Here is a 22,109-nt window from a genome sequence, read left to right as displayed (position 1 = left end):
GTCAGCATGTACATGGGTGGTGGTTTCTTATGCTACCAGGTGTCATTTGCTTTGAAGAGGTGAATTTTCTGGTCCTTCCTGAAATGAAAAAGAATTTAGGCAGTTCTATTGTTTATACAACGTAGTTCCAGATCTTGGGAAAGAAGACATAGGTGACCTGTCTTTCGGTTTTCTCTTTTTGCAGTTTTGTGTTTTATTAGTCCTGGTCTATATCAGTTTTATCTACCTTGCTAGTCTTATTTTTTCCAAACAAATATCATACAAAAAATACATACATATATAGGGTCTCACAAGCAACACTCTATCACCATTGGTCTGTTGACATTTCATTCAGATTATACTCGTCCTCACCCCAGCAAAAGACCAGCCCACCTAATGCATTGGATACTTTCAATTTGAGTGACTACATTTTTCACTTTAACATTCACACATACATCTAAAAAAATTGCACCCCAAAAATAGAAATTGTTAGACACTTGCAGTTCCCGATCACTGAGGATCCCTACCTATAGTAGGGCTACATCAACTATTTTTATAACTCTCAAGACATTTATTGTTCATTCCGGACTATAAACCAGCTTTGGGAAATTTATTTATCCTACTGAAAATTAGCACGTCATTATAACAGCTAGAGCATTAGTGCAGATCTTTATGTTGAAGTCATGTCGCCATAGCATTGTAATTGACATTAACACCACTCACCCCAAGAGAAAGTTTCACAAGACTGCCCTACCACCTGTTTCCCCCTAGAGGGAGAGTTCAAAATATTGACCAACTCTTACATAGAGCATATGAGACATTCCTGCCACAAAAACATAAACAACTAAAATAAACTGTTTAATTGTGTTGTACGTACCTGTAAAAAGGTTCATACAAATAGGAGGTTTGGATCCCAAATTTTAGAAAAAACTGTATTGAAATCTATGATTTGGACTCATTATTATAAATAAGATTTGGCATGAATATATTCTTTAAAAACGTGCACAATTAGTTAAAAAAGCAGTGTACATGCAAATTAATGTACTAAAGCCACATCCCCTCAGGTTGGTGCAGTTCATTTGAAGCAGGTGCTTCTGAATTAAGCTGGGCCTCTATTAACAGGTGGAACTGCAACTTTATTAACTTTTTATTGAGTAACTCCTTTAACAAAGTTACTTTATTACAGGATTCCAAAGCATTCCCATTCCACCTTTGAGGGACACCTAGTGACAGCGAGTGGAACTGCAGATAGAGCTAAGAATGTCAGTGCTTTTGCATTTGATTTTTGAGAGACACCTAGTAACCACCAGTGGAACTGCAAATTTATTAAAGGATTCCAATGCTTTTGCACCTGACTCACTATGGACACCTAGTAATGACTAGTGGAACTGCAGCTTCACAAAAGAATATAAATACTTTTGCATTTGACTTGTGAGGGACACCTTGTAACAACATGTGAAATTGCCCCTTCATTGACGGAATATCAAGATCTATTAGAGAAGCAAAAGTGGATTTGAACATTTTTGTGAAGAACCTTTTAAGCAGTTCCATCTTACTCAAAAGGGACATGAGGCCCAGATTCATGAAGCCCTTGAGTTGCCACTGAGTTACGCAAGGCAGCACACGGGCTTCAGTGAGATTTACTAATCCTTGTAGAGCCACCTTGTGTGTCTCTTTGTGGCTTAATGAATCAGGAGCAACGCAAGGCTCTGCCTTGTGTAGAGCATGAATGTTCCCACATATCCACCCATGAATTTTAGCACATTTCCAGATTTAGATACGGCGAGTAAAGCTGTGAAGCTATGCCTTCTGGGGTGAGATGTAGGAAGGAGAAATGTCTACCCCATTGTTTCCTCTTCCTACATGCATTCTGCAGCATGCATAGAATGGGGAAAAAGCCAGAGAGAATTGTTTTTGTGCAAGAAGGTAACGCAGGCACCATTGCACCAAGGCACAAGTCTGCCTGCATTGGTGCTGGGCTGCAGGCATTGTGCCATCACAGAGAGATGCACCCTAGATTAGTAGATTTGGCACATTTCTGCCCTTTCTCTGTCAGACAACAGAAGCTTTTTGCTGTGTTGCATGACCTCTTATTAAATCGTCCACTTTGTAACAATGTGAGTTATTGAAACATTGGGACAGACTTGTTAAGCAGTTGTTTTTGACTTGAGAGATACATCTTGTAAAGTTCTGAAGGACTGCAGTCTTGTTAACAACTTCACATTTTTTTTACTCAGAAAGGACATCTAATAACAGTAAATGTAGCTATGTAAAAGGCCGGACCTTTTGACTTTGCTAATGCTTGTTTTTGCAATGTCCTGGCTTTTAGTGAGGCGCAATAGTGGTTGCAAGATTAAAAGAGTTGGCTTCAGTCCTCTCCAGTCTTTGACTATTAATCAGCAGAAGAACGTTAACACTTCATTTCTTGGATCAAAAACGGCTTACTATCTGGCAGGTGTGCTGTGTACTCAGTAAACTCTTTATTATCTTTTTTTTTATTGAGCAGAATAAAAAACATACAAGAAGTCAGTTAAAGATAAAAAAATCAATATACTAATACAATTCATACTATACCATTCTTTACCATGCTTTAAAAAAAATAATAATCATCCCAAATCTTTATGTACTAGAAAAAGATCATAGCACATAAACTAAAGTGCATGTGCAAAAGTGCCATAAATTCAATATGTTTCCTCTGGAGATCCTTTTCCATTCAATCAAAATGCAGTACATACTAAACAATCCTAATAACACCTTGGCTGCTATGGCTTTTCCCCTCCTGTGCTGATCCTGGATGAATCCCATTGTTCATGACGAGCACAGCTCGTCATAAGCACAGCTCAACCGTGACTCATGACAAGCTGAGCTCGTCATGAGAAATGTAAACATCAGAAATCATATAATTGAAAAGATCATTACATATTTAACTAAAGTGCAGGAGCTAGAGTGTGATAGGGCCAGCGGATATGTTACCCCTATAAATCCTTTTTTTGCATTAGAATACAATTCAATTCATACTATACAATGGTTCCCTTTAAAGAGGTGATATAATCAACACTAATAATATGTATAAGAGAAAGATAATTTTGTACGAACTAAATTGCAAGTACTAAAACGAGCATCAATCGGGCAGGCATAATATCCCTGGAAATCCATTTTCATTATATCCAGAATATAATTCATACAAAACAATCCTTCCAATTAATAAGGAAATGTAAACATCAGAAATATGATATAATTAGAAAATGATCATTTCAATGATCATTTCATATCAGATAAAGTGCAAGTGCTAAAGTGCAATAAAGCCAACGATTATATTACCCCTAAAACCTCCTTTTCCATTTGATCAATATTCAGTTCATACTAAACAATCCTTTTCTATAAAGAGAACAAATAGTTTTCACAAATGATATGTGTGAGAAAAAGATCATTCCATATAGACTAAAGTGGCCGTGCTAAAGTGCCATACATCCAACAAAGATGTTACCCCTGGAGAGCCCTTTCCATTTGATACAAAAATTCCCAGATTGAAAGAATGTTTTTAATAGCTCCCTCCTTTTTTGCATAAGCTTCTTCGAAGATTCTTACTCGTTTCATTTTATTATAACATTCGAGAAAGGTCGGGGCTTTGGTGTTTTCCAGTTCTGGAGGATCAGCGAGCGTGCCACCAAGAAAGAGATTGATAAAAACATTTCCCCCCCTCTTGTTAAAGCCTGGTTTAAGCTCTGTTTTAATAAACCAAACAATGCCACCTCCGGCTTAGGTTGTATATTGGTCCCAAGAGTATGACTGAGCTCAGCACACATTTTCATCCAGAACTGGCTCAGCCTTGAGCATGTGCAAGCAACATGTAGCCAGCCGCCCTCCCCAACCTTCTGGCTATTTTCAACCTCTGGATACATTTTATGCAAATCGTATGGGGTATAATAAGCCGTCCATCGGGACAAAAATGCCATTCTTTTGAAGTTTGCTGCTCTCAATGCCGTACTGCCGTGTAGGCAAATAATTTGCCACTCTCTAACTAAAAAACTGCAAGACAATTTGTGTTTTATTTTTTCCAGGGAATTGGTAACAACAGGGGGATCCCCTTGATTTCGAAAAACTCGGTACCAATTCCCTATACCTCGCAGTTTAGTTCTAAATACAGCAGCAAGGACCGATGGGGTACCTATATTTCAAAAGGGGTATATATTTATTTATCAGTAATGTAACCTGGAGGAAGCTAAAAAAAGAGCAATCTGCTCTGCATACCGCATCTAACCTGAACCTCCTCCCAGTTAATACATCTACCTCCTGTTATAAAGATACTTAACTCTTTAAAACCTTTTGATTCCCAAAGTTTAACGTGACTATTACGGATGTAAAGGCCCAGACTTCTGGCCTCAGTTAAGCCCAGATAGCCAAATCCCAAAGACTGGGCCTTTTGAGAATAACATTCTTGAAGTCTATTAGAGAATGCTTGAAGCGTCTTGTATTGTACTTTTTTATGAAGTGTTGATGTTTTATTGTTTTTAAGAATACCGGTAGCTGAGTTCCGGCTTCATGGACCATCTTACTGAGGAAAAGGCTATCCAAAGATCCCCTATTGTGAAGCAGCCGCACTACTACATCCATAAACTCACCAAGCACAACTGGGTAGTGTCACTTGTGAGGGTAATCTGGAAGTGACATCTGTTCTTCACCTTCATGGTGGGACTCCTTTAAAATAAAATTTGAAAATTGCTACCAATGTGTCTCAAGAACAAGTAAACTAAATTTCAGGTTTAAATAAGAAGCTATATGTTGTGCAGCGTTTTTATACTGCAGTATTTTGTATTCCAATTGTTGGCATTATAGCCACTAAAACAGAAATCATCTGTTAACATCAATTAACATAACCAGGAAACACTTGGAAAATGAAAAATTATGTCTTTGAATTTCAGCCTAGTCCAAAAAGAGATTCAAACCTCAACTTTGAATTTCTCCCCCATGCTCACCTTGCTGCTGGTGGTTATCTGCCCTGTTTAATCCTTTAGTTTTTCTGGAACTAATCATTGAATACATCTCTGTATTTACTACTAAGAAGAATATTCTGATACTATTAGGTGACATTTTTCACCTGGGTGCAGAACGATAAGCCACATTCTCTGCGCTCGCCACTCATTGGAGGCTTGGAACCTCTCCCAGTTGGCTGATTCCCCCTCATCAAGTAGACATTCTCTATTGGCACAGAGTCTTGTCAAGTGCAGAAAAGCAGTGCAAAGATTAGATAAAGTGTTTACTTTCTAACCCAAATCTCTATTTGCACTGGAAAGAAGCCTTCAAGTAATACAAATTGGGCCTTCACTACTTTGCATCAAGAGGGCGTCCCATGGGTGGTACATGGACATGCATCAATGGGGCGTCCCATGGGTGGTACATGGACATGCATCAATGGGGCGTCCCATGGGTGGTACATGGACATGCATCAATGGGGCGTCCCATGGGTGGTACATGGACATGCATCAATGGGGCGTCCCATGGGTGGTACATGGACATGCATCAATGGGGCGTCCCATGGGTGGTACATGGACATGCATCAAGAGGGCGTCCCATGGGTGGGACATGGACATGCATCAAGAGGGTGTCCCATGGGTGGTACATGGACACGCCCACTCTATTTTCCATGATTTTTTATTTAAAGCCACTGCTTCTGAAATTGGTTGACGTGGCTTTGCACCAAAGAATAATAACTCCTTGAAGCAGGCGCTAACAAGGGTAATGTTTTTAATTCCAACTATTTAAACCTTGCATCTATGCTGCACTGTACCGCACGCATCCAATGTGTGAAACTTTTTTTAAAGGTATCCCTCGGGGGAGCAGTTTTTACTCAGAGGGCACCCTTCCACCACAAAACCTACACTAGCCATCGCAGCTAAACCTTTGCATAATAGTGCACAGGTGTATGCGCGCCACTATGCAGCCTATTTGTGAACAGGAACATAGCAGCACCCCTGTATCATAGTAGACATGGCTCTGCCCTGCTCCCCCTCTTGGCTCAATGCAGTGCAGCTTCTTTCATTACTTCACTGCATTGTGCTACCTTCTAGTTAAAGTGGCCCCTGATAGACTAGGGGCCCCTTTATCTGCTTCTCAGAAAATAAACACTATCCATAAGACCCTAATAACTTGCAGACACTGGGATAGGCTTATCTTCCATGCTCTTAGTGAAGCTTCGTCTATCCTCCCCAACCTTGAATGCCCGACTTCAGTTACGCAGCCTATGGCAACAGGCTGCCACCGCTAATACCATTGCTTTAGAACCAAGGTGCCCAACTAAAGGAAGTACAAACAATGCCCCCTGGCTCACCCCTCCCTTGGTACTCTCAAACCTGACACCAAACAAGCAGAACTGAAATGGCTTTCCTCATATTCTCCACATTGCAAGTCAGATTTTAAAACTAAGGGGCATATTACCAACAACTGGCGATAATTATCGCTATGTTGGCTTAGCGGCACTATTTTTATCGCCGAGCTGCGGCGAATTTTATAGCTTAGGAACCTTGCTATTATCAAATCTTATCTCCTAAGCGATAAAAATCGGCCGAAATGCATGAATATCACTGAAAGGTCAGCGATATTCATGCATTACCGAGCTAATGCTCTTAGCCATGTTATCTACCTACCATTGGATAACATGGCTAAGAACTGCTCAGGGGCAGGTGTTAGCTTTTGGAGATATTCGCGCTTAGCGCAAATATCTCCAAAAGTTGGTAATAGGAGATAGCGATGTTAGCGACTGTTTCCAGTCGCTAACACCTTGGCACGCCCACTTTGCATGTCATTAGTGATAAATTTCACTGACATGCAAAGCGGGGCCCAAGATGGTAGCTATCTCCTACTAGCTGTCGCTAACTGGTGTTAGCAACAGCTAGGTAATAGGGAGATAATTTTATCTCCGCTTTCTTGGCTTTTAAAGCCAAAAAAAGCAGAGATAAACCCCCTTGATAATATGCCCCTTAGTTACTCTCATACAAGCCCGCAATTTCCCAATTCGTAGGGAATATTTCCCCAGTAATATTATTTCACCTTGCTACAAGTAGAAAATATTCCTAGTGGTGGGAAAAGAGCGTTTGACTCCCCTATCTCTTCTGCCTAAATCGCTCAATTTCAAAAACTGTGCAATGATTGGGTCACTTATTTCACCAACAAAGGCCCTGATTTGACACAACAAAGTCTCTCTCCCGGCCCTGGCTTACTCTGCGTCTCACAATAGAGGAGCCTGGTGGTCCCTTGAACCAATCTCTTGCTTTTCCAAACATTTATCAAATTCCTGGTCCAGTGGCCATTTGGACTCAGCTACTCTGAGTTTCTTATTGTTTTGGTTCATTTCAGTAAAATATTTTCAACTCCTGATAAAATGTAAATTGGGCTCACCGTCCAATACAGATCCCATTAGGATTCTCCATCTCTACATCCCAGGGGTAATGTAATATTTTATTAGTAATGTCAATCTTTTTGTTAATTTCAGCACCATCCAAAATGATCATAAACCTTGCTGTGTAAAGCCACGCCCAAGAAGACAAACTATGACCTCGAAATTCTATCTAGCTAAAGACAAATCACACTCTTCCCAGCAGTCTCCAAATCTTTAGAATGCTGTGCTGCTTCTCAACTCTCACACTATCTAAAGGACAACTCTACTCCTGAAAATGCAAAGACCAGCTTCTGGCCACTAGAGGCACAGAAATAGGCATGGAGTGTCTGTGAATGGCTGCTGACCAAAGTTGCACCAGTGCCATTGTACTTTTAGATCTTTTTTTAACAGTTTTATATAGCACAAACTTTGCCTGAGGGTATCAGAGCTCTTTACACAAGCACCAGTTGCGTCACATGAAGACACATTACATTTTTGTTGGGCACGGGGAGATTAAGTGATTTGCCGGGATTCACAGGATGTTGCGCGTCCTTGCCAAGACTCAAACACAGTTCCCCTGATTTGTGGTCGACAATTCAGTTGTCCAAAGCATCTTGAAAAACAGGCTCTCCCTTTACCTTATTACAGCAGAAACAATTTAGCTTCATTGCTGCTGTGTACAAGGAACCCGGAGAAAGGCATCCACGTCAAAATCTCCTGGTAAGAACAGGAAAGGGGTGAGTATGCACCCCAAATCCTTAGCTTCCCATGACATTCAGACGACGGTCCCACCACCATGGTCAGCTCCTGTAAAAGCCAACTAGTAAGGTGGTCGGCACTGCAGTCTACTCGTAATACGGCGGATGGACTGCAGAGCTCGTGGTGGTCGGACCGTGACAGGGGGGTAACGGCAATCCATGGACCACAGAACTCATAATCACCAAATCCTCCATCTTGATTTGTAGACCTTTAAAAGTGCCCTCACTTTACACATGCAGATTAACACTAAGAAAAAAATCCTAATTTTAAACATCATTAAAACTGCTTGGAAGTAAGATGCAGTCTTGTTGGATATTATCAAGCTTCTCTCAGCCAATGGGGACCAGATGAGTCAACCAAAAATATATTTACAGTCTGAACTTAAAATGATGCAAAACTCACATTTCAGGCCATGGAATGTTTTTATGGCATTTTTTTTCTCAAAGTATGTTGTGAGCCCTGTACCATCCCCAACATTCCCTTCATCCCTGCTGGATGAGAGGTGGACCCTGAAGTAAATGTAAAGGTGAAGAGCCAAGGGTCCATAGTCTTAGCAGCTGTGTGGTACAGAAGTCACTTCCCGCAGTATTTCTAATTTGTTTCAGGGGATTGTCCAGTGGGGGTTGAATGTCACAAAACCATATATAATATAATTTCAGATAAATACTATGTCTTAAATATAACTAACACATCACATTAGGTGTAGATGTTCTTTTATTTACTCAAATGGGACATAATGGTTCTGAATGATAATTGGGACTCCATGTGTATGTGAGATTTCATTCTGACTCTGATATTCTAGCTGCCAACCCAGCTGGGAGTGTCCGAGAGCTAAAGATGCATGTGTCATGTGGGAGAGCAGTGCAAGTTCTATCATAGAAAGGATGCTGAAGAGATGCTGGCTGGAGAGGTACAGCTCATGAATGCGGCTGATACAGCAAGTAGATGAACCACAATGAGTAGAGTCATTCATAGACATGCTTGGCAGCATGTTCCAGGGTTCAAATCTAAAGTTTAGGTCAATATCATTGATGTGTCTTTCAGAGAGTAAATTTTCTTTGGAGCCAGGTTGATGAATCCCTCAAGTGAAGGAAAGAAAGCCAATGAGACAGATAGGCTATGGGAGAAGTGCTGAGGAGGATCCTGATAAAGGGATATATCTTGAAGCTGGGGTCAGGAAGACAGCCTTATACAGATTATTTTGAAAGACTACACAAAGGAACTTCCTTTCATCAGTCATTCATGGCAGCACTCATCCCAGCTAAAGCAGATGCTTCAAGGAAGGTGCAAAGTTACAGCTCAAGCCTCTAAGAGGCTCAACACCAACAAACCAATGGTGTTTTCGTTCTGCCACCACAACCTTGAACACCATTGATGGCTGGAATACAATACTATCCCCAAGAACTCCAAAAACTCAACTCCCATCTTGAAAGATAAATATGTGACCTGAAGACATACACACCTTCTATAATTGGATCTCCATTGCATTGACAAACAGATACCAGTAAAGACCACATCCAGGGTAAACCACAAAAAAATGCATGTATTCATGACAACATCAAAGGAACGAAAACATAACTCAATATACTACAATGCAAGTAGAGAAAATAAAGATATGAAAAAAACAAAATGATACTATGCCAGTTTAACAGAGCCTACAGAAGAGCCATCAGAACCACAGAAAAAAACACTACTTCCCAAGCATGATAGACCCGGCTGCTCTTCTAAAGAACTCCACAGGATCCAGGCAGAATGTCTGCAATCCAGAGCGACAAAATGCAGAAGCGCCTCAAGTACAAGTCTTTTGTGACACAATCGCTATGGAACTTATCTCAAAATAAGTAAATGCTTCAATATGACCTCAAGTAGAATACAAATGATACCACCCAAAACGTGGCCCAGCGACCACAGAAAGAGAGATAACTCCACTATGTACTTTCAGTACCCTCTCAGAAAATTATTGCCTCAACATCCCCACGCACTGAGACCATCAGGATGACCGTCAGACTTGACACCTCCAAAAAGCAATTTTTATTATTTCATCAAATGTTGATGTAGTCATGTCATCTAATATACCAGACTGAAACACAAGGCTTCAAGAAGTAACTCAACTCTGAAAAATGTATACAGGGCATTTACAGTGTCACTTACAATATGACTCTTTAGATGGCTCACCTCAGGCTGTAGCTCAGCTCCCCTTTGAATGTACTCACCAGCCCTCCACTAGTTGTAGAACATCACAACTGTGACAAAGGCTTGAAGCTTTGCTGTTCATGAAGAGCTCATGGAGGCTGCAGGAGGATGAACTTTCATCTTGGACTTCCTTCAATGCTTGAGCTTCCACAAGGCTAGCTTTGGCATCAAATAGGCTTAGTCTGCCATTTTGTGTTGATTCCCTATAAAACTGGAAAACCTTTACTTGCCAAAAGAACAACATGAGGGAAGGAATGCTTGGATGAATTTCAGCGACTGGTGATTGCTCGTGGCTGTAATCCGGACAATTGCTTATCGCCTACGGTGCCACTCTAGACAGAGACCAGCAATATGCAAACCAGTCTGTGTCCTCCTAAAAATGGGACGTTCCAGTCTGGAGCTTAACCCCAAACTACCAGCCAATAAAGACTTTATGGAGAATGCTCCAAATGAAGTATATTAATCTTTTCAGCTACCTGTAGCAGGATCCAGCGGTAGTACCTTTCCAAAGTGCAGAGGTGGTAAAACCTTGGGGTCAGTCTATAAAGCATGAAGGGCCATCTTCACAGTTTTGAGGATTGGTAAAAAGACCATAGTGTGCCCTCCACATGAAGAACAAAGTGGTCTGCCATGATCACCAGGACAACAGGAGTGCCTGGAGTCTGCCTCTGGTCACAACTCTGTGCCCCTACCCTTGAAACGTGGTAAATGAGTCGGGTCATTAGATTCACGATGCCCATTCACCAGTATCCTTTGGCAACAAGAGCTCAAGTGTAGAAAACCAGAGCTGCTGCAGAGAACACCAGTGTTTCACACTGCAACACAAGCACAACAGGATAATTACTAATTACCTCCTCATCGCTTCCAGAACCCGTCCTTCTATCATTAGGTGTGTCACACAAAGTAGCAGGCCCCTTGTTGCCTATCAAACAGAGAAGAAATGTTTATAAGAACCTCTCCCTCCCAACAGACCTCCTCTTTCCAGAATCCTCCTGTTTTTCCATGAACCTCTATAAAGCAGTTGCACTCTCAAGCCCTTCTCCATGGAAGTTCATGTTTTCCTTTTGTGATCATCCTTGGGCCTTTTCTGCTTTATTTTTGTAGTTTGTTTCTGCTGTGAATTGTATTCCTGCTTTTGCAGGCTCCCTGGGCCATGATAGACTTGCAGCTAGTCCTCTGCTATCAATGTATGCACCAACACCAGCCCCTGGGTTTCAGGCCTGTGTATAGCCTCTCATTTGTGGCTCCCTGCTGGACTTCAAGCCTGTGTCTGGCCCCCCATTTGTGGTTACCCTCTGGGCTTCCGTCCTGTGTCTGGCCTCCCATTCATGGTTCCCTGCTTTGCTTCAAACCTGTGTCTAGCCTCTCATTTGTGGCTCCCTGCTGGACTTCAAGCCTGTGTCTGGCCTACCATATGTGGTTCCCTGCTGGGCTTTAGGCCTGTGCCTGGCCCCCCATTTGTGGCTCCCTGCTGAGCTTCAAACCTGTGTCTGGCCTCCCATTTGTGGTTACCCTCTGGGATGTGTGTCTGGTCTCCCATTCATGGTTCCCTGCTGGGCTTCAGACCTGTGTCTGGTCTCCCATTCATGGTTCCCTGCTGGGCTTCAAACCTGTGTCTGGCCTCCCATTTGTGGTTACCCTCTGGGATGTGTGTCTGGTCTCCCATTCATGGTTCCCTGCTTTGGCTTCAGGCCTGTGTTTGGCCTCCCATTCATGGTTCCCTTCTGGGCTTCAGGCCTGATTTGGCCTCCCATTTGTGTTCCCTGCTTGGCTTCGGGTCTGTGTCTGGCCTCCCATTTGTGGCTCTATGCTGGGCTTCAGGTCTGTGTCTGGCCTCCCTTTTGTGCTTCCATCTATAGGCTTCAGGCCTGTGTCTGGCCTCCCGTTTGCGGTTTCCTGATGTGCTTCCGGCTTGTGTCTGGCCTCCCATTCATGGTTCCCTGTTGGAATCAGGCCTGATTTGGCCTCCCATTTGTGGTTCCCTGCTGGGCCTCAGGTCTGTGTCTGGCTTCCCATTTGTGGCTCTACGCTGGGCTTCAGGTCTGTGTCTGGCCTCCCATTTGTGGTGTCTGGCCTCCCATTTGAGGTTCCCTTCTGGGGTTGCGGTGGGACTGTGGTTACTCTTCTTAATGTGGCAGTGGGTTGGCCCACACTGATGCATGTGGGTTTCCCCCCAGCTTTCACCCTCTGGCTCAGGGGAGGTGGGCGGGGGCTCTTCATATTCTTTCAGAATGGAGCCCAGGGTGCGCATGCACCAATGTTTGGATCTACTCAGACTGGACATTAGAAAGAGGGAGTACTTTATTGAAAGTTGCTTCAATGTAAATACAATTGAATGCTATGAAACAGATAAAGCTTTTAATTGAGGTGCTGAAATGAAATTCCAGGAGTGTAGCAGTCGTATCTGAGGGGCGTAGCAGTCATATCTGTGGGGTGCAGCAGTTGTATCTGAGGGGTGCTGCAGTCAATTTTCAGTAAAGTAGCCATGATTTAGAGGTTGCAATCATTGTGTGCCAGGGTGCAGCATCTTACAGCATGACATGCCTCGGGCACTGCCATCAGAAACCACAGTTAATGTCATTGTGTCTGTTATGGCAACATCCAGCACTCCAGACATATAGCCTTCAATTAAACACACATTTTGTAGGTCATGGTACAAGGTGAGTTTCAAACCTTGTGGATCAGTATTTCAAAAACAGAGATGGAAATCAATTCAGGAATCTCAAACGTCCTCACCATTTCTCGACGCTTTGTTCCATGGCAGGTTATAACTTTAACCTCAACATTACATATTTTCTTTTAAAGGCAGTCAGTGTTTTGAGGCAATTACACAAGTAAGATGAGTACATGAAACATTGTGTAGGTAGGGGGTGTGAAGTAGATTACTTTGTTGGAATATATGTTCATAAATGCTAAATCCAAGAATTATTCCTTCCCAAAAGAAGTACTTAAATGTTTTTTCACTGAATCACAAACTGCCATCACATGCTTTGTTGAGAAGATCAATTTATCCTGTTATGAACTCCTCATTTTGTGCTGCACCAGTTCAGGGTCAGGGTCCAGGAAGCTATCACTGTATCACCTCTGGGTGAGGGAAGCTGTCATTGCATCTCTTCTGGGTGATGAGAAGCTATCACTGCATCTATTCTGGGTAAGGGAAGCTATCACTGCATCTATTCTGGGTGAATGACACTATTACTACATCTGTTCTGGGTGAGGGAAGCTATCACTGCATCTGTTCTGGGTGAGAGACTCTATCACTGAATCCCTTCTGTGTGAGGGAAGCTATCACTGCATCTCTTCTGGGTGAGGGAAGCTATCACTGCATCCCCTATGGGTGAGGGAAGCCATCACTGCATCTCTTCTGGGTCAGTGAAGCCTATCACTGCATCTCTTCTGAGTGAGGGAAGCGATCACTGCATCTCTTCTGGGTGAGGGAAGCTATCACTGCATCTCTTCTGGGTGATAGGAAGCTATTACTGCATCTCTTCTGGGTGATGGGAAGCTATTACTGCATCTCTTCTGGGTGAGGGAAGCGATCACTGCATCTCTTCTGGGTGAGGGAAGCTATCACTGCATCTCTTCTGGGTGAGGGAAGCTATCACTGCATCTCTTCTGGGTGAGGGAAGCTATCACTGCATCTCTTCTGAGTCAGGGAAGCTATCACTGCATCTCTTCTGGTGAGAGAAGCTATCACTGCATCTCTTCTGGGTCAGGGAAGCTATCACTGCATCTCTTCTGGGTGAGAGAAGTGGCGCAGAGACAGAATATTGAATCACACATATCAAGTTGCACAAATATTGAGTTGCAAATATCGTGCGTCAGAAATATCGACAGCAGGAATATCGTTGTCAAGAATATCGACTTAAGGTAAATAATATTGATTTTAAAATATTAGAGTGGTTAATATAATTTGCAAAAATATAGTTGTTAAAAGTATTTTTTGTTGATTAATGTTATGTATTTTAGTATATATTTTATATGTATATGTTGTAAGTTTTGGGGGATAAGAATTGACTGTATTTTTAATATATGTGTTACATTTTTAGCAGTTATTAATTATTTTAATTTTGTGTTTTTAGTTATGTAGCAGGTGTGAGTTTATAGAGGAATAGGGTGGGAAGTAATGTAATTATATTGAATGTATTGATTATTTTTTGTTTATTAATATTTTTTTAATTGAGTTGTTATAGTGTTAAATGTATAAAGTTATTTATTAATAATTAATTAATAAATGGTTGTTAATTCATTTAAATTAATTAATTTAAAGTTAATTATGGTAACTGTGGAACTAATTTTAGGTGTGTGTTGTGGTGTTTATAGGTGTTCAGGGTGGGAAGTAACTTATTTTTAATTGATAAATTAATAATTGATGTTAATAATTTCAATTAAATAATTGATAGTTCAATCAATCAATATTAAACTTTATACGGCTTTAAGGATACAACCATAAAAGTCACAAACAGCTACAAAGAAGCATCGTACAGTACCAAAATCCAAATATAATCAAGACATACGGAAAATGCGTGATATGCAATTCAAATATTAATCACGACTTTTCCTGAGTCTAATGGCATCCCGTAAAAAACTAAGAGTGTGCAAAACGGTATCGCTAGAGAGAAGTTTTAAAAAGATAAAAGCTGGTCTTACCCGCCTACAACCCAATTTTTTTTTAAATGGGAATACAAAATAATTTTTGGGGTACAACATAAAAGGTACAAAACATTAAAAAGTGCATCATGTCTTGTGGAGACTCTCCGTCCCAGCCACAGGGCATGTAGCACTGACCTCTGTGGGAACCTTGGGGGTATGCCAATAAATAGTGGAAAAGGTTGAGCCGGAACCTCTTCAGTAGAAACAGTTCATAAGTACTTTTGCGCCCTAGAAGGTAAACCTCAGTGGTAGGCACAGTTTTGAACATGAGATATTTTTGCACACTTGGTTTACACAACTCGTTATCCTCTTCATCATGATGACAATTTCTTAAAAACCCTCCTTTACCCAAACTAGGTCCCTTTTGCAAATACCCTCTGGGTTCGTATAAAGATCTGCTCTTTCTCGCCTGGCGAGGCAAACACTTATGTACTGGAGCCAGCAGATGCGCGAAGGATGATTGAGTGAGAGACAATCCTGTATGATGTCTTCACTAAGTGTATTCTCCTGCTTTGACCAAATTTTGAGCCACAAGGACAAAGGCAAAAAGCTAGGTCATCAGCAAGGAAAGACATCCCCAATTCCTTGTGTACAGCATAGGATGGAGTACATTGCGGAACATAGAGAACTCTTCGCAAAAATGAGTTTTGGGTGCTCTGGAAGGCCCCAAGTTCAATATGACCACATATTTCGCTCCTATACCTAACCTTAGAGATACATTTTGCTTGATGAATCTTCAGGAGGGCCCCTATTGGTTTCCTACATACTCTAATGGCAAAGTTAAAAATGGCTGCAGAGGCTTTAACTAGGTCCCCTTTCTTGTGATTAATCAGGGGGCGGCAGCTCAGGGAGCCGTCAAATACAACTCCCAGGTAGGAGAAGACGTTAGTTTTAGGTATTGGCAAACATCCTAATTTAAAAATGTGCTGCTTTGCCTTCACCTTACCAGGGCCCACTTGCATAATGTATGACTTGGAATGATTTACTGATAAGTCCAACTCCTCCATAAAAGAAGCAAAAGTTGTAAGCCCCTAGCAGTCCTCGCCAGGAGGACTGCGTCATTCGCCTATAAGAGGACCGGCAGACTACGCTTACCTAACTGTGGAGTGTCTGCTTTGGTGTCTAAAAGAGCCTTCTCTCAAGAATTAATATTGGTAGATAATTATGGTAATTGTGTAATTAATATTAGGTGTGTGTTGTGGTGTTGATAGGTGTTAAGGGTGGGAAGTAATTTATTTTTAATTGATGAATTAATAATTGGATGTTAATCAATTTTAATTAATTAATTGGTAATTAATTATGGTAAATATGGTAATTGTGTAGTTAATTTTGGTTGTGTGTTTTGGTGTTTATAGGGAAAAGGCGGGAAGTAATTTATATTTTATTAATTAATATATAGTTGTTAATTAATGTTAACTATTAGATATTTATTTTAGGTATTTGTTTAATTATTTTGTCTATTGTTTTTACTTTTAAACGGGTAATCTGTGGGTATTGCATACATTTTAATTACTTTATTTTTAGTTGTTAATAGTAATAGTTTTTAATTTATGTATACATTTTCATTGTGTTTTAATATTTTAGAATTTCATTTAGGTGTATGTTGTGGATATTATAGTGTTAAAGGGTGTGTAGTCAATTAATGTTTATTAGTTATTTGTTATTATTAATATATTTTAAATTGCTTAATAATTATGTTAATTTTGAGGTAAAATATAAATAAAAATGTGGAAGTGTTTTGTTATTGGTGTGGTGTGATAGGTTAGGAAATATATAAATACATTATGTATTAATTAATGTATTTGTTTGTAAATATTTTCTAGTTTAAAAGATTGTTTTATGAATGTATTTATTATGTTCTAATATATATTGTTTGTAGGTTTTCTATATGTAATTAATATTATACTGTTTTTTCTTTGTATATATTTAATATATTTGGTTTTTAATTTCTAAATATTGTTTATTTTTTATGATTTTGTTGTATATTTCTTACAGTTTTTTTTATTTGTGTTTTAACTGTATGAGTGTGAATTGGGATTTTTGGCTCTTCGCTATCCAACACTTTCCCTAATGTTGCACTCACTGGAGTTGGAATAGTTATTGTACCCTTCCACTATCCAACACTTTCTCTACTGTTGCATTCAGTGGTGTGGGAATAGTAATTTTCACCCCTCGGCTATCCAACACTTTCCCTACCTTTGCACTCTTTGGAGTGAGATTAGTAGATTTTACCCCTCCGCTAGCAAAAACTTTCCCTACTGTTGTTCGCACTGGAGTGGGAATAGTAAATGTTACCCCTCCACTATCCAACACTACCCTACTGCTGCGGTCTTTGGAGTGGGAATAGTAATTTTTACCCCTCCACTATCCAACACTTTCCCTACTGTTGCACTCACTGGAGTTGGAATAGTAAATGTTATTATTTTGCTATCCAACACTTTACCCAACTGTTGCACTCTTTGCAGTGGGAATAGTAATTTTTACTCCTTCGCTATCCAACTCTTTCCCTACTTTTGCCTTCTTCGGAGTGGGAATAGTCATGTTTTCCCCTCCATTATCCAACACTTTACCTACTGTTGCTCTCACTGGAATGAGAAAAGTAATTTTTACCCCCCCGCTATCCAACACATTCCCTACTGTTGCACTCACTGGAGTTGGAACAGTACATTTTATTATTTTGCTATCCAACAGTTGCCCTATTGCTGCACTGATTGTATTTGGGAAATATAAGTTTAAATATTTTCTAATAATTTAATATTTTAAATTATTATAGCTTTTTTTTAAATATATTTACTATTATTGATATATATATATATTATTTTTATATAATTTTAAAGTTTTAAAATAAATTAAAGATAATAGTTAATTAATATATATATTTTTACTTTAAAATGATTAATAATTATGTTTATGCGTTTATCTTTTTAATTAAGTTAAATTGTTATATTTTGTTAATATGCATATTACATTTAATTTATTTTGTTAAAATTAATATTTAATATATTTCATATATATTATTTTATTTTATATATATATGTTTAAATTGATATTTTTAACATCAATATTTTTGTACTTACCTGTTAATTCCGTACTAGAGGGACCTAGCAATGCAGGTGCAGAGAGACACTATTGCGTCTACCTTTTCCTAACTAAATCTAAAGCTACGCTGCGGGGGACATTGTTAAGAACTAAACCTAGGTAAATAACATTGTGGTGACTCTGTGTCAGAATATCACATATGAATATATCTTCTGACGTAAATATTATGTCCTGAATAATTTTACAAAATATTACAATGGGTGTAAATGTTCTGTTATTAACAGTATGGGGATATTATGTAAATAATATTTATTCTAGATGATATTCTGGTCCCCAGACCTGGTGGGACTGTCTGAGAGTTAAGGGTGAATACTCATTATAGCATGATTACAGAGTTCTATTAAACATGTTTTAATTATGATCAGTGCAATACATATCTCAGAGGATTATCCAATTGTGGTACGAAACCAAGGCATTAACAGTGATCATTACCCGATCACAGGAAATCAACACTGCATGTTATTACAATTGTACTGTAAAAGTTAAACCAAAGAAAAGCATTCAACAGCGGTGAGTAAGTACATTAATATACTTCCAGTAAGAGAACCCCTCCCCCATCCATATCACCAAAACAACTGTAGGGAGGCAGGGCACAGGAGAGTGCAAAGATGATTACATTGTTAACAAGGGGGGATTGCATTTGATTTAGGGTTTCTCTGGTTCAGATGGTGGGTAATGTCCACTAACAGCCTTTTCAACCAGTAGTGCAATGCAGTACTTGACTTTCCAAAGTGTGTTGAACATGCAAAACCCTGTCAATGCTTGGAGGAAATTGTATGTTCAACGAAAATTTGACCCGATTCCAAAGGAAAAATCAGTGCAAACACTATTTGTACCCAATTCAGATTTACTGCCATACCTAGAATAAGGCTAGTATTTGGGCACCAGTAATATTGCAAATTCAATTTACAGTGTTCACTACATTCTACAACTGTTCCACATCACTATTTCAGTGTTTTATGTTTTGTCCTTGGGAGAGATAGTGACCCTTATTCCTTTGAACTAACTTTTAGAGAAGAAATTCTAACTACAAGATGAGAGCAGTTTTCCATTACACTCCACAGCTAATCAAAGGTTCAGGGATCGGACATGTGTTTCTATGAGACGGGTCTCTTCCATCTTGTGGGTTGGAGACAGAAACAATAGAGATTGCTCAACAGCTATGAGTTTACTATTCCACTATACAACTAGTCAAGTTCTCATGGATATCAAGTGTGTTTCTGTGATAAGGTTCTCTTCCATCTTGTGGTCTGGAGAAAGAAACAGAGCATTGCCCAACAGATATGATATTACTATAACACTCCAGAACTAGTCAAGGTCTCAGAGATAAGAAATGTGTTTCGATGATAAGGTTCTATTCAATCTTGTGGTTTGGAAACAGAAACAGTAGAGCATTGCTCAACAGCTGTGTGTTGACTTCCTCCTCTGCTGTCCATTGACCGTGGACTGACTCTCCTGTAACATCTCTCTTTAGGATGACTTTAAATCCTACTCCAGGAAGAAGGTGAAATGGATCTACCTGCCTGCGCTCATGAGCCCATCGAGGGGGAAGAGAGACTATCTAATTGCGGCTGACAAGAACGCTCTAATCAACCGAGCCATCATGAAGCCAGAGCACAAGGTAGAACCTTCAGTATCCTCACCATCAGCACAATCACGTCAGCAGAATTCTGGAGGGGGGGGGGGGTATTAGAAGTACAGTCGTCCATACTAAAGGGCTCATTGCGAGTGCTTCAATAATCCCAGATACTGTATACATTTCAGCTTGCACTTGATACTGGATTACAATTTATATGCAAATTCCACATGTTTTTCCTGCACAAGTCACTGCAGGTAAATCTTGTGAACATTTCAACAGGGAAAATACTGTGAATAAGGGTTGCAGATCATGAAGGGTGATCCATGAGGCTTTACATCGTTATCTAAGCAGTGGAGCTTGTCATGTTGCCGTAACACACACCTGCATTATTGGTAATTCTACATGCAGTATTACAGAATTATTTTATCAGAATGAGCCCTGAGAAATCCCCGGATAAAACCTTAGCAGAAATTTACTTATGATTGAAGGGAGGGAATTGTGATTACAATAAAAAAGCTAAATATGTGGAATATGTGGAATTCATCTGTGTAGTAAACATAACCTTAACTCTCACCAACAGCATGCACTCTATACAACTTCACACATTATATACTGCAATAAATATTCAAACACATCACAAAAGATCTATGTAGCATTGACGTGAATGGAACCGAACCCTAAAACCATAAAAGGAAAGAAACATCAACTACAATTGCATAGATTCATTTAAGAATCATTGAATGATGTAAGATGTGGCGGTATCAGGATACAAACACAACTATTGAGAAAGTCTTGACTATCATTGAATAGGTGTTCTTCATGACGGATGTCGACCGCTTCGTATGAGAATCTGGATCAAGTGACAGGGATCCCCCCTTGAGAGGAGAAGGAGAGTTGCGACACCTTTGAAATAACAAGGAGTGACTCCGTGGATGTTTAAGTGGGCACGGAAGGACTGCGTCCTTTCAGATATCTAGTGTCCCTTCGGACTGAGTGGCCTTAGTGAAAGGTCCCTGTATATTAGGGGCTGGAGAGTGCTTTCTTCACTGATATTGAAGTGAACTTATACCCTTGTCCTGATGAAGCCTATAGAAATGACTGGCTGAAACACGACCGCGACTGCGTCAACACTTAGATGAGGAGTCCCCTAAGTGTTGAGTTGGTCCAAATTAAGATATAAGCGCCTTCAAAAATAATTAGCTTGGGGTGTTTCACCTCTGGCGCTTTTAGGACTTCCTTTGAATGTACTACTTGGAGTTAGGAGTGTACACTGTGAGAATTTTTTGTGTATACTTAGGGTATACATGGAAAAAAATTCTGTATAAAAGAATTTTGGCTTGTGTATGTATTGTATATATTGTACTTGTGATGTATATATTGTATTATGTATTGCATATAGACATGAATGTGAGTTAGAGTGTTTCCTTGTTGTGTATTTTCTATCAAGTATATATATACATTTGTGTTATTTTGTGCCCTACCTCGTCACTTGACACGTATATATTTTGTCTTGACTTATAGCTATATAGGACATGTAAATACTATATTGAACATCAGGGTAATTAGTTGTACCTTGTATGCAAATAAATGTTGAATTGATCCATCTGTACTACTTCTTGTTTATACACATCTTTTGATGTACCTTGCTCATGTATAGGAGGGTGATTTGGGCATAACCCCGTTTCTTGATTTTCTAGCGTATCACTGAATAATAGCACTTGTGCTGCCAAATAAATGTTTGCACATTTACCAATTAATTCCATTCCACCATCCATGAACACAGTGAAGTCTCACCCACATATTAACTCTCTAACACTTCATCATCAGACATTTTATTTCGGCTATAAGCCATAAAATGATACAATCACAGACATATAAAATTTAAATTATTTTCAATACAAACATCATACAAAATCATATTTACATATGGTTAAAAATCATCAATGATTAGAATTAGTGTATAATAGATAAAACAGACCTACTAGACCCAACACCATGAAGATAGTCCTATGAATGGGTATTCTTCATAGGAGTAAAAGTTCATATGTAGTTAAAATAGGTTAATGGACGGGCTGTGAAAGTAGCAATATCCCCAATGTCGACATTAGTGAAATATATTGCATATGGGGTGATCGGACGCTAAATAAGCCTACTATGCCTTTTGCTAAAAGTTGGCTATCCTGGGAGGTGCGTTGGCTATAACCCTCTTCCTCTGATTCCAAGCACAAAGCAAATAACGCGATACTGTGAGTGCGAGTAATTCCCTAGTGTCGCTCTTAAGGAGCCTCACTGCTTCCCTCCAGTGTCTCACACCCTTAGAGTTTAATGCCGCTTTCAGACATTTCTTGCATGGATTTCTATATTGTGGGCAGAAGAACATGAAGTGTTTGACAATTTCTGTGATGGTAGGGCAATTTGGGCAGAGCTTGGTATTTGAGGGTGTCCTGTCCCATTTCGTAGTGTGAATTCTCA

The 22,109-nt window shown here is 39.9% G+C and overlaps 1 protein-coding gene across 2 annotated transcripts in view; it reads left to right on the top strand.

The window, feature by feature from the left end:
- LOC147684244 (putative cation-transporting ATPase 13A4) overlaps positions 1 to 22,109 on the top strand; it is a 330,830-nt gene that overhangs the window by 76,164 nt on the left and 232,557 nt on the right. For both annotated transcript variants that reach the window (XM_086944643.1, XM_086944642.1), the window contains exon 3: positions 19,533 to 19,679. In XM_086944643.1, the coding sequence (XP_086800769.1) occupies positions 19,533 to 19,679 (147 nt within the window). The remainder of the gene's footprint in view (positions 1 to 19,532; positions 19,680 to 22,109) is intronic.

Source organism: Lissotriton vulgaris, chromosome 11, assembly GCF_964263255.1.
Source record: "Lissotriton vulgaris chromosome 11, aLisVul1.2, whole genome shotgun sequence".
Taxonomy (NCBI): Eukaryota; Metazoa; Chordata; class Amphibia; order Caudata; family Salamandridae; genus Lissotriton; species Lissotriton vulgaris.
This window is presented reverse-complemented; position numbering and strand designations above follow the sequence as displayed.